This window comes from Stenella coeruleoalba (assembly GCF_951394435.1).
Source record: "Stenella coeruleoalba genome assembly, chromosome: 18".
NCBI lineage: Eukaryota > Metazoa > Chordata > Mammalia > Artiodactyla > Delphinidae > Stenella > Stenella coeruleoalba.
Window position 1 is genome coordinate 62,975,746 of NC_137164.1, and position 12,472 is coordinate 62,988,217.

The following is a 12,472-nucleotide window of genomic DNA, read 5'->3' on the forward strand; positions in this document are numbered from 1 at the left end:
ATATTGTAATTTGTTTACCAGCCTTCTACCTTTGTAAGTATAAAATGATATTCCAAAGGGAAGCTATATTTTATTCATCCTTGTATTCCCAGCACTATTAAACTGCTTAGAATATGATCAGTGCTTAAGACATGTTGGTTGAATACACGAAATACTTCTCATTTTAAGACAGTTGATCTCAAAGTGATGGCCAAGCATATTCAATTCACAAGTGTGATTTCCAGACCTCTATTTTCTTTTTATTAAAGGGCTCAGGGTTTTTTAAAATCCCACCTCCCTCAGGAAAATACTGTTCAGAAACATGTAAACAGAATCCAACATGCATTAGAAAGAGAATTGTAAAGTTATTCTCCATCTCTCAGACATAAGAAAATAAAATCTCTGGATTTCTGCTGCAGGTACACATGCGATTACCTATCACAGACAATTTCCCAGCTGGAGAATCTGGAGTTTTGACTAATCAGAGTCGGATCATCTTGTCTTGCAGCCCCAAGCAGCTGGTCTGTACACACGTCACACTCGTTCCTCCCGGTGGCAAAGTTCCAGTAGGGCAAAGCAAAGGACTCATTGCCAGTGAGGCGCTGAAAGCAAAGGGCATGACCAGTCATTTAATTCATGTCATCAGATACAACAAGAAACTGTATAAAGCAAAGACTGATATGGGTCTTGACCAAACACAAAACAAAATTAAAAGAAACTAATGTTTGGACCAACCTGGAGATCTCTTTCCAGCCACAACAAATGGTAGCGGTGCCAGGTAACGAAGGCGGGGCCTTGGTGTGAGAAATCTATGGCCTTGTATGGGCGCCCTGGTCCTAAAACAATTGGGAAACATGTTAGAGGTCACAGAATAGATTTTTTTTAAATGTTAAATGTTACCTGGGAGGTGCTGCAGAACCAATAAGTCCGTGACGTTTTAGTCGGAAAACAACTTTTTTAAATTAATTAATTATTTTTTTATTGAAGTATAGTTGATTTATAATGTTTCAGGTGTACAGCAAAGGGATTCAGTTTATATATATATGTATATATATATATAAATATATGTACATATATATATATATTCTTTTTCAGATTCTTTTCCATTATGGTTTATTCCAGGATACTGAATAAAGTTGCCTGTGTTATACAGTAGGCCCTTGTTCTTTATCTATTTTTTTAAATTAATTAATTAATTTATTTTTGGCTGCACTGGGTCTTCGTTGCTGCGCGCAGGCTTTCTCTAGTTGCAGCGAGCAGGGGCTACTCTTCATTGCAGTACGTGAGCTTTGCAGCGGCTTCTCTTGTTGCAGGGCACTGGCTCTAGGCGTGTGGGCCTCAGTAGTTGTGGCGCATGGGCTTAGTGGCTCCATGGCATGTGGGATCTTCCCGGACCAGGGCTCAATCCTGTGTCCCCTGCATCGGCAGGTGGATTCTTAACCACTGCACCATCAGGGAAGCCCTTTATCTATTTTATATATAGTAGTGTGTATATGTTAATCCCAAATTCCTAATTTATCCCCCCCTTTCCCCTTTGGTAACCATAAGGGAAAACAACTGTTTTTGTCATTTATCTCTCTGAAAGCAACAACAACAAAACAATCTCAGCAGCAACTAGCAGTTTTAGGATAAATTCTCCTTCATCTCTTGAAAGTTTGATTGACAGCAGAGAAATTCAGGTCATCTTAAGAGCTCCTGTTATAAATTTAATTTTTAAGCAATGTTTCATGAAGATAGAATGAGTATCCCCCAAAAGAGATCAAGACCTAAATGAAATATATTTCTAAAAGACATTTTCTAACCTATTCCTCACAAAAGCATGTATTTATAGGGAGGGATTAATGAATAATAAAGCAACTTCAACTGCACTTAGTCCAAATTCAGCATTTATGTAACCGAAAGGCACTTCCACGGATTCTACCTCAGCCATCAATCAGTTACAACTATTAGCTGACAGGCATGGTTGCCAAACCCAGAAGAGAGAAAAATACATTCCAACCAATTTGGCTGGCCTCTGGAACTGCCAATTTTAGTGAAAAGCTTTGGGAGATTTAATGACCTCCTTACTGCCTGTTCTATCCTTCTTCTCCCTCTCATAACAGCTTTTGATGGTTATGTAGAAACTTTAGCTAACTTTAGTTCTTTTTCAAAGTACCCATGATAACTTCAGAGAGATGAACAGAAATGAATATAAATTTAATTCCTAGATGCAACCAGAAACTATAGTTTTCTTTTCCTCTTGAGAGACTACTCTCTCATAAAGCAAAAATTCCTCAGAGTGATGACAGGAAAACAATAAAGGTTTAGAGCCAGAAGAGCCTCCGTATCTACCAATAAAGAAAGACAGACACTTACCTATGAGGCAAGTTTTTAAAAGACACTGAGGGGAAAAAACTGCTGTCACTGATGTTGGCTACGCAGCCCTTCATAAATGTTTTAATGCAAAACAGAGTTTAAAGTTCTCAAAACAAAATGATGAGGGGGCATCAAGCGAGGGGGAGTGAGCGATAAACACAAGGACAGATGATTTCAAATGAGAATCTTACTATTCAAAGTGAGCTCTGTATCTTCATTCACCCTGACCCCAAAGAGAAGCCCCAGAAGAGGGGATAATTGCAAATAGAGCCAAAGTTCAGGACAGCACGGAGCAGGATCTGGACTGGACTCCAGCCCTCCTGGAGCTAACTGGTGGCCATGGCTTTCCCCTGACTGAAAATAACAGAGGATAAAATTTGATGTACCATATGAATGACGTTCCTAACAGACAACTCCCATCCCAGGCCCCAGGTTTTAGTATCTGGGAGAGCAGGGTGCCATTTTCTCAAGCATCCAGCCTAACTGTGGTTCAAAGGGCTGAGCCAAGCTACACTGCTGTGGGTCAGCTCATCCTTTTCCTTGACAATTCAAGTCCAAAAACCCTGGGCATGACAGCAGTGCATGGGCACCACAAGCGATGACCTGAAAGTCTCACAACTAATACATGTGAGTTTAGTGCGATACACACTTCCAATACCAATACTCTGATTCTGCACAAAGAAGCTTCACTTGCTTTTAGAACAGGTCAGAGAAGGCTTCCATGGTCAGATTTAGACATGTTTTCTTCTGGAATCAAAAGGAATTTGCCTCCACTTCACCAACTCTTGCCTTTGAGGATGAATAGCTTCGGAGAGAAGAGTTTAGACCCTGAACCAAAAACATGAACTATAGGAGAGAAGAACATTTTCAAATGTCCGCAGCCAACGTCCAGGGAGAAACCACTACATTCTAACACTGGGCAGCATCTGATAATTCAATGACTTTCATAAACCTAATTCCTCTTTGATTCCTTGAGAGGTTTTTCTCTTGTCAATTAACTTGCCTGAAAGTACTTCCCACCCACCAACCCACCCCCAATCCCAAACCTATAATAAAATACCTTAAACTCAGGGGAAAAAAAAGACTCACCTAATAATGTATCTCTAACGGAATAATAATGGAGCCACACAAAGAAATCATAGATGCTGCAGTTGGCGATCTGTGGCTGGGTCCCGTTGGTCCCGAGCAGGCCTAGCCAGTGTTGCGTGGTGATCACATAGTCGGGATGCGGCGTGTTCTTTGCGAGGTCTAAGGAGCCCAAGAATTGCTCACGCTCCTGAGGGGTCAAGGAGTGGATATTCTGCCGGACAACCAGGGGTTTCTTCTGCTCACAGTTGGGGCCAGTCCAGCCAAACTTGCAGTCTCCACAGTTATAGCCGGCGAAGTTTCCTAGTGCATTTTAAAAATTAAGGGATACAAGTTATTACAAAATATTGAGTATAGTTTCCTGTGCCATAGAGGAGATCCTTGTTGTATCTATTCTATGCCTTCTTTGAATGACCATAGCACTTGTTGTCTGTATCATTTTTATGTCTGTTTTTGCTTTGTGACTGAAAAATTTCTATTCGTTCACGTCCTGGCCCTTCCTTAAAATTGTGTTCATTTATGTATTTCATATGTATTGACTACATCTTAGACACCGTGTTAGCTGTTGGTTCTAGATGTTAGTAAAATATAGACCTTCCTGCTCAAAAGGTCCCAGTATTTGTGGGAAAACAAAAAAATGAACAACCTATGTCTCAAAGAGATTCGTATTTCCCAAAGAGAACACACCTAGTAGGTGTAATAAATACCTGTATCATATGAAAAATAAATAAATAAATAATAAAAATTAAGGGAAAGATGGAAGAGGAAGCTTATGTAGTTTGGAGGACATTTCTGGGGTAGAACAGAAGAGAAGATCAATTGCTTTTCCTTACTCTTCTCTTGAAATGTTTGTCTCTCCAAGTGGACTGAACACTGGAGAGTTCCTAGAAATATTCCCAGCAAAGAAATAGGACAGGAAATGAATTCCATGCTGTTATGAGCTGAACTGAGTCCCCACAAAATTCATATGCTGAAGTCCTAACCCCCAGTACCTCAGTATATGACTATCTTTGGAGATAGGGTCTTTAAAAAAGTAAGTTAAAATGAAGTCATTGGGGGGAATGATCATTGGCTAATCCAACATGACTGGTGTCCTCATAAGAAAAGGAAATTTGGACACAGTTACCGAGGGAAGATGATGTGAAGACAGGGAGAAGACACCATCAACAAGCCAGCAAGAGAGGCCTCAGAAGAATCCCAGCTGCCGACACCTTGTTCTGGGACTTCAGGCCTCCAGAACTGTGAGGAAATAAGTTTCTGTGTGTCACCCAGTCCATGGTCCTTTGTTATGGAAGCGCTAGCAAACTAAAACACTGCTGCCTTCCACGTTCCCTTCCTCTCACGGGTCATGCCGTGGGGGGGGGGGGGGTCCCTTCCTGGGGTTGAGCTGCAGCCTTGGATGTCATCACTGCTGGGCCGCCCTCCCCTGCAGCACATACGGAAGGGCTGCTGCAAAATAGGTCATTGATTTAGAGAAGGAAGAGAATATACACCAAGCTAAAGGTGGAACCAAAATAACTAAGCTGACTTCCAGGAATTAAGGTGGAATCCAACATTTAAAAAGCTGGTTTATTTCACAAAGGAGACAGAGTTAAGACAAAATCAGTGGAGGCTGGCAGGTGAATTAGCTGCCGTGGTGTCAGGAAGCGCAAACAAACGGCTCTGCTTTGTTTGTTATCGCCCCAGGGACTGAGGACTAGTCATACCAAGCTCTAGGCATCTTTCTGATTAGCATCTAAAGTTTAAATTATCTTAGCTTGACTTTTCCCTTTTTAGCCTTGATTATTGCTTTTGGTATGACCAGCACCTCATTCCTTAGGTGGTAATAAGTTAGAATAAACATTTAAATATTATTGGCATGAAATGTTGAAACAAAAAGGGATAATAACTCTTATCTCCTAGGGGATGAGAGGGGTTATGTAAAGCATTTAACGTGAGTGACAATCTCCCTTCCTTCTCTTCCTACCCCTCCTCCCAGATCTTTTTTTTTTTTTTTTTTTTTTTTTTTGATACATGGTTCATGGGCCCAGCCGCTCCGCGGCATGTGGGATCTTCCCGGACTGGGGCACGAACCCACGTCCCCTGCATCAGCAGGCAGACTGCCAACCACTGCGCCACCAGGGAAGCCCCTCCCAGATCTTTTTACTTGCTCTTCCTTCTGTCTAGAACACTTTTCCCTCACGGTCTCCCTACATTCCTCTTTGCATGGGTTACCTATTCCACCTTTAAGCATCACGATGGGCTCTCTGCAAGGTCATCCCTGATCCCACACATCAGGGTGATGATCTCATGCTGTGCTCCTATGACACCTCATATTTCCTTTTTCATTGAATTAATCGTGTCAACTGTAGACATCTACTGGTCTCAGCTACAGACAACTGGAAGGCAGTTATCCTGCTGCCTAGGCCTATGCTTGGCCTTGTACAAATGAATATTTCTTTAATGAATGAAAGAAACATAAAGCCAAATCACCACGATGGACACTTTGAATATCTTACTATTTTATTTGTCAGTTGTATGTCAATAAAGCTGAAATTTAAGGTTTTTAATTAAAAAAAGGAATATAAAGCACGTAGTAGATGATTCAATAAGCCTCAGTTTTCTTCTTCCTTTCTCTCCCTTGTGAATTAGAAAGAAAAGCAGGCTCTGCAAATAATTTTGATAAACTACAAGTACCAAAATAGATGCAAGTAAAACATATTATGACCATAGTAAAGAGAGGGTTATTTGGATCTCTAAAGGAAAAGGAAATTTTCCAATAACAGGAAAACAAAACGATTAACATGTGTCCTACGTGAAGAAAATGCACAGGCCTCCTCTATTAACCCAATGGATTTTTTGATGGTTAAAGAAAATGTCCTTAAAAATATCATAAGTAAGAAGAATTTTTTAAAAAAATTTGGGTTCTATGCTCTTTGTAACATACAAAATATTCTACCTACTCTTACACAGCTTACTTGTATTTTCCTGTTTCAACACCAAATGAGAACGTAAGTTTAAAAAAAATACTTAAAAGGGAAAATTCTACTAGTCCCAAGACTGAAAATCAAGTTCTTGAATAGTCTGCATTAAACATTAAAATTTATGTTGATCACTGGAGTGAAGCTATTAAATATAAATTATTTAACAAATATTTATTCAACAGCTACTACAGTATCAAATGCTATGCAAGGCACTTCAGGCTTCACGGAGCTTGGTGTTTATTTATTTTCCCTTGGGGTACCTACTAAAATTGTATAATATCTATTTTTAAAACATCTTTGATTAAAATGTATCCCCTAATTTGGCAGCGTCTATAGGAATAGAGTATTTTTTGAGAAGCAATTAAACAAAATGCATGTGAAGAATACTAAATACCTAAACTTCCAGCTGTTTACCTACAGCCAGGTGATTGGAGGTGAATGTGTAGTCATAGCTCTACAATAGGAGAGCAATTCCTTCCTCCAAAATGCTAAGAAATAGCACACACAAATTTCAAAATAGTAAATTCGATACATTTCTAGATTTAAAGGCATAAAACTTGACTTTGAATTTTGGGGTCTCATTATTAAAATTGAATAATTCATAACTTAGGCCATGAGTTTTAAGATCTTTGCATTTTCTCTACCATGATTCTTTTTGGTTGCTAGAAACAAAATTACCAATAACTAATTATCTCCCTCATTCATTTATTCAACAAATAATTTATTAATGCCTAATACCTAAAAGGAGGTCAAAACTAATCATGCCCTCTCCGTGCACCCACAGCTTTATGTACATTCATGCAATTGCCACACGTGGTAACTTTGGACTTGACCTCTCAAAGCCTGTCCTATTGGAATAAGAGTTCTACTTCATCAGGTTCTTATGGAAAGCAATCATGTTAATATAGAGTAGTATTGGTACATAGTAAGTTCTGTATGAAGTGTTACCATTACTAGTTTTACCAGATGCCACTTATCAAGTCGTATGGTCTAAGTATTTGTTTTCGTACCTGTCTTACTCATCCACTACGCTGTGGACACATCAAAAATTATATTGGGGTTTCTTCCCCTTTGTACCTGAAGGGCCTAACATAATTGGTGCTAAATAAACATTGGTTGGGTGGCTGATGAAGGAGTCATGAATAACTAAATAAAAGGCATTAAGCCCTAGAGGATACAAATATAAGGCACGGTGCGTTCATCTAGCGGGACAAGGAACATGGGCGGAACGAAATATCAACGCAAGTCTAACTGTGGGAAAAGTGAAAACAAAAATTAACCAAACACCATGAATGACAAAAGACAAAATGATTGATTCTGACTCAGAAGACCAGAGATGCTTCACAATTATGTTGAACAAAGACATCTCGTGAAGCCAGAGTTGCCCCTGAAAAGCAATGTAGAAATGCTAATAAGAAAGCATTTGTGTGGATCTGAGCTCACCTATGACCCATAAATGTATTTGATAAAAAATCCCTTTTCCAGCATGTCTCAGAGAAAATATACCCCACAGCTCTGCAGTCAGATCCCTTTCATATTTGAGCTTCTAACCCTGATTTAAAGAATTTGTTAAAGTGCTGAAGACAACTGAAAAGTGCAATAACATAAAAGCCTAGCACACAAAGTGTTTATTTCTTTAATTTAGATTTCCTAGTATTTCCTAACATCAACTTAATGAGTTAAATTTTTCCATTAATCCACCAACAGCAGCAGCCAAGATATAGATATAGATATATAGATATAGATATAGATATAGATATATAGATATATAAATGAACGGGGCCCTTTTAGAAAGGATTGCGTTATCTCCCTGGGAAATGGAGAGAGAAAAAAGAAAGGATCCCTAGATACCAGTCTATCACTGAGTATGTCCTTGAGTAAAAATTAAATTTAAAAAGACAAAGTCTTATACCTACTTAGGACTGGGGAGAAAATGGAAAGAGAATGAGAACAACCAAACAATGCACATTCCTACATGAACTGCATCAGCTCAACCTCCAAGGGCTATTAGATTAATTAAGCTTAAAGACCACCAATCAGTGAATTTACAAGGAGCTCTAAATAGCCTATTCCTTTTAATTAGAGATTCTATTATATTAATGACAATACTTTATACTCACATGAGGCCTTTCATTTACAGAGTTCAAAAGGATTTTACAAATGTGGTTTCATCATTATCCCCATTTCAGAGATTGGAAAGTGGAGGCACTTAGTCACTTGTACAAACAAGAAGTTCTCAGATAAGTGTTCATAAACCATTTGGTGCACATATTTTTCAAAAATCCAAAGACCCAGCTGCAGCTGGTCTATGCTTAGGAATGCCAACTGGCAGGTGAGACTTGGAAGGTGAATGGCTAATGCCAAAGTCTCCTGAAATTTACCACTTCTTGACAATTAAGTTCAGTAATTTGGGGGGTTCAATTTATCCCCACAGAGAATAGAGATGTTCTCTCTAGAGAATTTGAGCACATAATTTAGGGTTTTTCCCCCCCTCAGAGTTTGCATTTATTTCTTTTTATTGAGCTAAAATCTTTTACCAACTTCAAGATCGAGGAGACTATGAGTTTTTGTGTGTGTGTTTTTTTAATTGAGATAAGAATAGCCAACATGAGATCTACCCTCTTAACACATATTTAAGGGTACAATACATTATTGTTGACTCTAGGTAGAATTTTATACAGTTCTGTTGTACAGAACTCTAGGACCTACTCATGTTGCTTAACTGAAACTTTATGCCTATTGATTAGTAACCCTCTACTTCCTCTTCCTCCCAGCTCCTGGTAACCACCATTCCATTCTTTGATTCTATGAATTTGACTATTTTAGATGCCCATATAAGTGGGATTATTCAGTATTTATCTTTCTGTGACTGACTTATTTCCTGAGTATAATGGCCTCCGGTTTCATTCATTTGTTGCATACTACAAGATTTCCTTCTTTTGTAGGGCTGAACGGTATTAAGTTGCAAATACATACCACTTGGCGAGGATGCAGAGAAATTGGAACCCTCGCACACTATTAGTGCGGCTGCTGTGGAAAACAGTATGGAGGTTCTTCAAAAAATTAAAAATAAAACTATCATATAATCCAGCAATCCCATATCTGAGTGTTTAACCAAAAGAATTTCAATCAGGATCTCAGAAAGATATTGGCATCCGCATGTTCATTGCTGCATTATTCCGAATGGCCAAGATGTGGAAACAACCTAAATGTCCATCAAGAGATGAATGGTGTGTTTATCTTTCCACTGTATTAACAAAGCTCAAGGTCATCAACAGTCTGGTTGCTAATATACATTTCTTCATTAATAAATTTTGGGTGACACCAGAAGAATCCCAGTGATTCTATTTGCAAAAGAATTTTGAGGCTACCAGAGATCAGGTTTAACTTCTGAAGACTGCCTTCTAAATCATGAAGAAATTACTCTCAGAAAGCAAGCAACTCACTCTTTAGGGAGAATAAACTGAAAGACATGTGTCTTGCTTTGAGGCATATGACACATCACGGTGATTATTATGTATACCAAATAGCTGTCTAGCTCAGTCACTAAGGACCTAGCCTGGTACGCTGAGGCTCAAAGACAAAGACCGTCTAGCCAACATGAGTAGAGCCATCCAAAGTTGGGATGGAAAGAGCTATGGTCCTGAATGAGTCTAGACAGATCAAATCCTGGAGGAGAGAGACAACTTAGGTCACTGTGATCCTAATTTACTGCCACTTCTAGAGGAATATTTATAACCATTCCCTCAGGACAGGGAGACTGCAATTATCTCTTCTATTCTGCCATCCTTGATTCCTTCCATTTCCACTTTTTTAAAAACTTGCTAGTCAGGTCAGAAATATAGAGTAGATGGTGATAAGGAGAGTTAACAGTTATATCTGAGTTCCTAATGTCTTCTGTCCCCAGGATTCTATAAAATGGAGATTCCCAACCTCTGTAACTTGTGGTACTCTATCATTAATTGACCTGGAAACAAATTTTCTAGAAGAATTTTTGAGTCATAGACAAAGAAGTCACTCTGTAGTGTGGTTTCCAATCCCACAAGTAGTATGAAACCTGCTGCCTCTCATTAGACTGAAAAACCATGAGAATCTACAAGATAATGTCTACAGAAGCAAATGCTCAACTAGCTTAGAGAAAATGAACAGCATATATTCAACATGCTATTAAAAACTTTTTGTCACAATAATACCCCAAGACAAAACAGTTCCTTTGAATCACAGAATTAACAATACGACTACAAAATGGTTATAAAGCCAGAATTTTTTTTCTTCTCCATTATGGTTTACTACAGAATGTTGAATATAGTTCCCTGTGCTATACAATAGGATCCTGTTTATCCACTGTATAAAAAATAGCTTCAGAATTTGTTTAAGTTAAAAACATCTGATATCATTCCTACATCCACATCACAGCCCTTTGTACATTCCCTTAGTTTACCTTTTTATGTCCTTAGGTAGCTCAATTATCTGTATTTTCCTATGTGCCAGCATCATATAAGAACATCAATAAAAACATAATTTCAAAAGGAAAAAGCTCTTGTGTGGCTAGACACTGTAGAACAGTTTCCAAGGGCTTTGCTAAAGTTATGGCTTATGTGTTTTGTATTCCACATGCCCTGCCAGCCTTTGAGTGTTTATCACTGCTGTGCATGTTTGCTGAACACTGGAGGGGAGGCCCGTGAAAGAGGATTTGAGATGGCTCAGAAGAGACGGAGGATTAAGAAGTGCACAGAGATTTCAAAGAAACAGGTAATAAGAGAGACCAAGGTCTAAAAGAGAGACACTGAGCAAATTTTGAAACGCTCACATCAAACCCAGGTAAGAGGGAAAAAAGCCATTTTTATCTCCTAACCAGCCTCTGTTCTTCAGCTCGCGGAGAAAGCTCTGGCATGCCACGTCTCTCCGATGCTGGCAAAATTACAACCCAATCATAACCTTCACGAGCAAGACGTATCCTGCTTGAGACCTGTTCAAATCATTAGGAACGCTGAGACTCGGACTACAGAACACCTACCCTCGACGTCTGTCTTCCAGAGGCCAGGCCTCACCCACCACCCTCTTCAACAAGTGCAAACCCATTTCAGAAGGAGAGGGCACTGAATCCATCTTGAAAGGACTTTTGCTCTGAGTTTCAAAGCTGACTCTTGGGCCCTTTATCTACCCCCTCCAACAGACAAGCCCGTGGTGTGTCGGCACGCGTTCATGTAATGAAGCTTGGCCCACGGAATATATATTTAGTGTTCATAGCTAGATATACAAAGGGTGTGAAGAGTATACCAAGACATCAGCCTTACTCAATTCCCTGCCTGCGATGGACCAACTTGGTTTGCTTTTCAAAGCCTAGTCTAAGCATCTCAAGAGTCCCATCTCTTCCTTGGAAGGGGCTCTTTTCCCAGCGGGCCTGCCCCACCCAGCTGGGCGCATGCGCACGTCTGCCCGCCTTCCTCACCTGTGCACCTGCAGGTCCGGTCGAAGAACTTCCGTGGCCACCGCTCTCGGTCGTCCTGGTTGCTCAGGACGTAAGGACCGCTCCAGGGCCTGGTGTCGATCTGCACCTCCGCGCACTGGCCCCGGCCCTCCCGAGAGCCGCAGACGTCGGCCGTGTCGGCGCCCAGCGGCGGGCAGCACTCCTTGGCCTGCAGGCTGCCCACCGTCATGCAGACCCGGGGGAACTGCGCCCGCACCCGCGGCGGGAGCGCACAGCCCAGGCAGCCGAGCAGAAGCCCCCATCGAAGGGGGCTCATGGCTTTATAACCGGGAGGACTCTCTCGCGCCTTCCACTCCTCGCCTCTGTCCTGCTTTCCTCTTGTCTTCCACTCTTGAGCACTGGAGCATCCACCCCGTTTTTGATTTTTGTTCTTTGGGGATTTGCGGTTTGGGGGGTGTATTTTTGTTTCGCGTTCTATTCCTCTCCTCTTGAAAGAAAGACCCACAAAAATTACAGAACCTGCCTGTGTGCACGTGTGTACGTGCACATGCACAGACTACTTTATATAACTCAGACCACTAAAACAAAGTTAATTCCATTAGAAGCACCTCTAATGGCCAGATTTAATGAGGGTAGCGCTTCTCACCGCCTTCCCCCG

The 12,472-nt window shown here is 40.4% G+C and overlaps 1 protein-coding gene across 1 annotated transcript in view; it reads right to left on the minus strand.

Moving 5' to 3' along the window:
- Positions 1-12,190, minus strand: part of DCT (dopachrome tautomerase) — a gene marked incomplete at its 3' end in the record, with an annotated part of 29,908 nt that extends 17,718 nt beyond the window's left edge. Inside the window, exons 1-4 of the mRNA XM_079903117.1 lie at positions 11,836-12,190; positions 3,424-3,723; positions 715-815; positions 415-581 (exon numbers count right to left, since the gene is read on the minus strand). Of these exons, the coding sequence (XP_079759243.1) occupies positions 415-581; positions 715-815; positions 3,424-3,723; positions 11,836-12,130 (863 nt within the window). The 5' untranslated portion in view covers positions 12,131-12,190. The remainder of the gene's footprint in view (positions 1-414; positions 582-714; positions 816-3,423; positions 3,724-11,835) is intronic.
- Between the last annotated feature and the right edge of the window lie 282 nt (positions 12,191-12,472).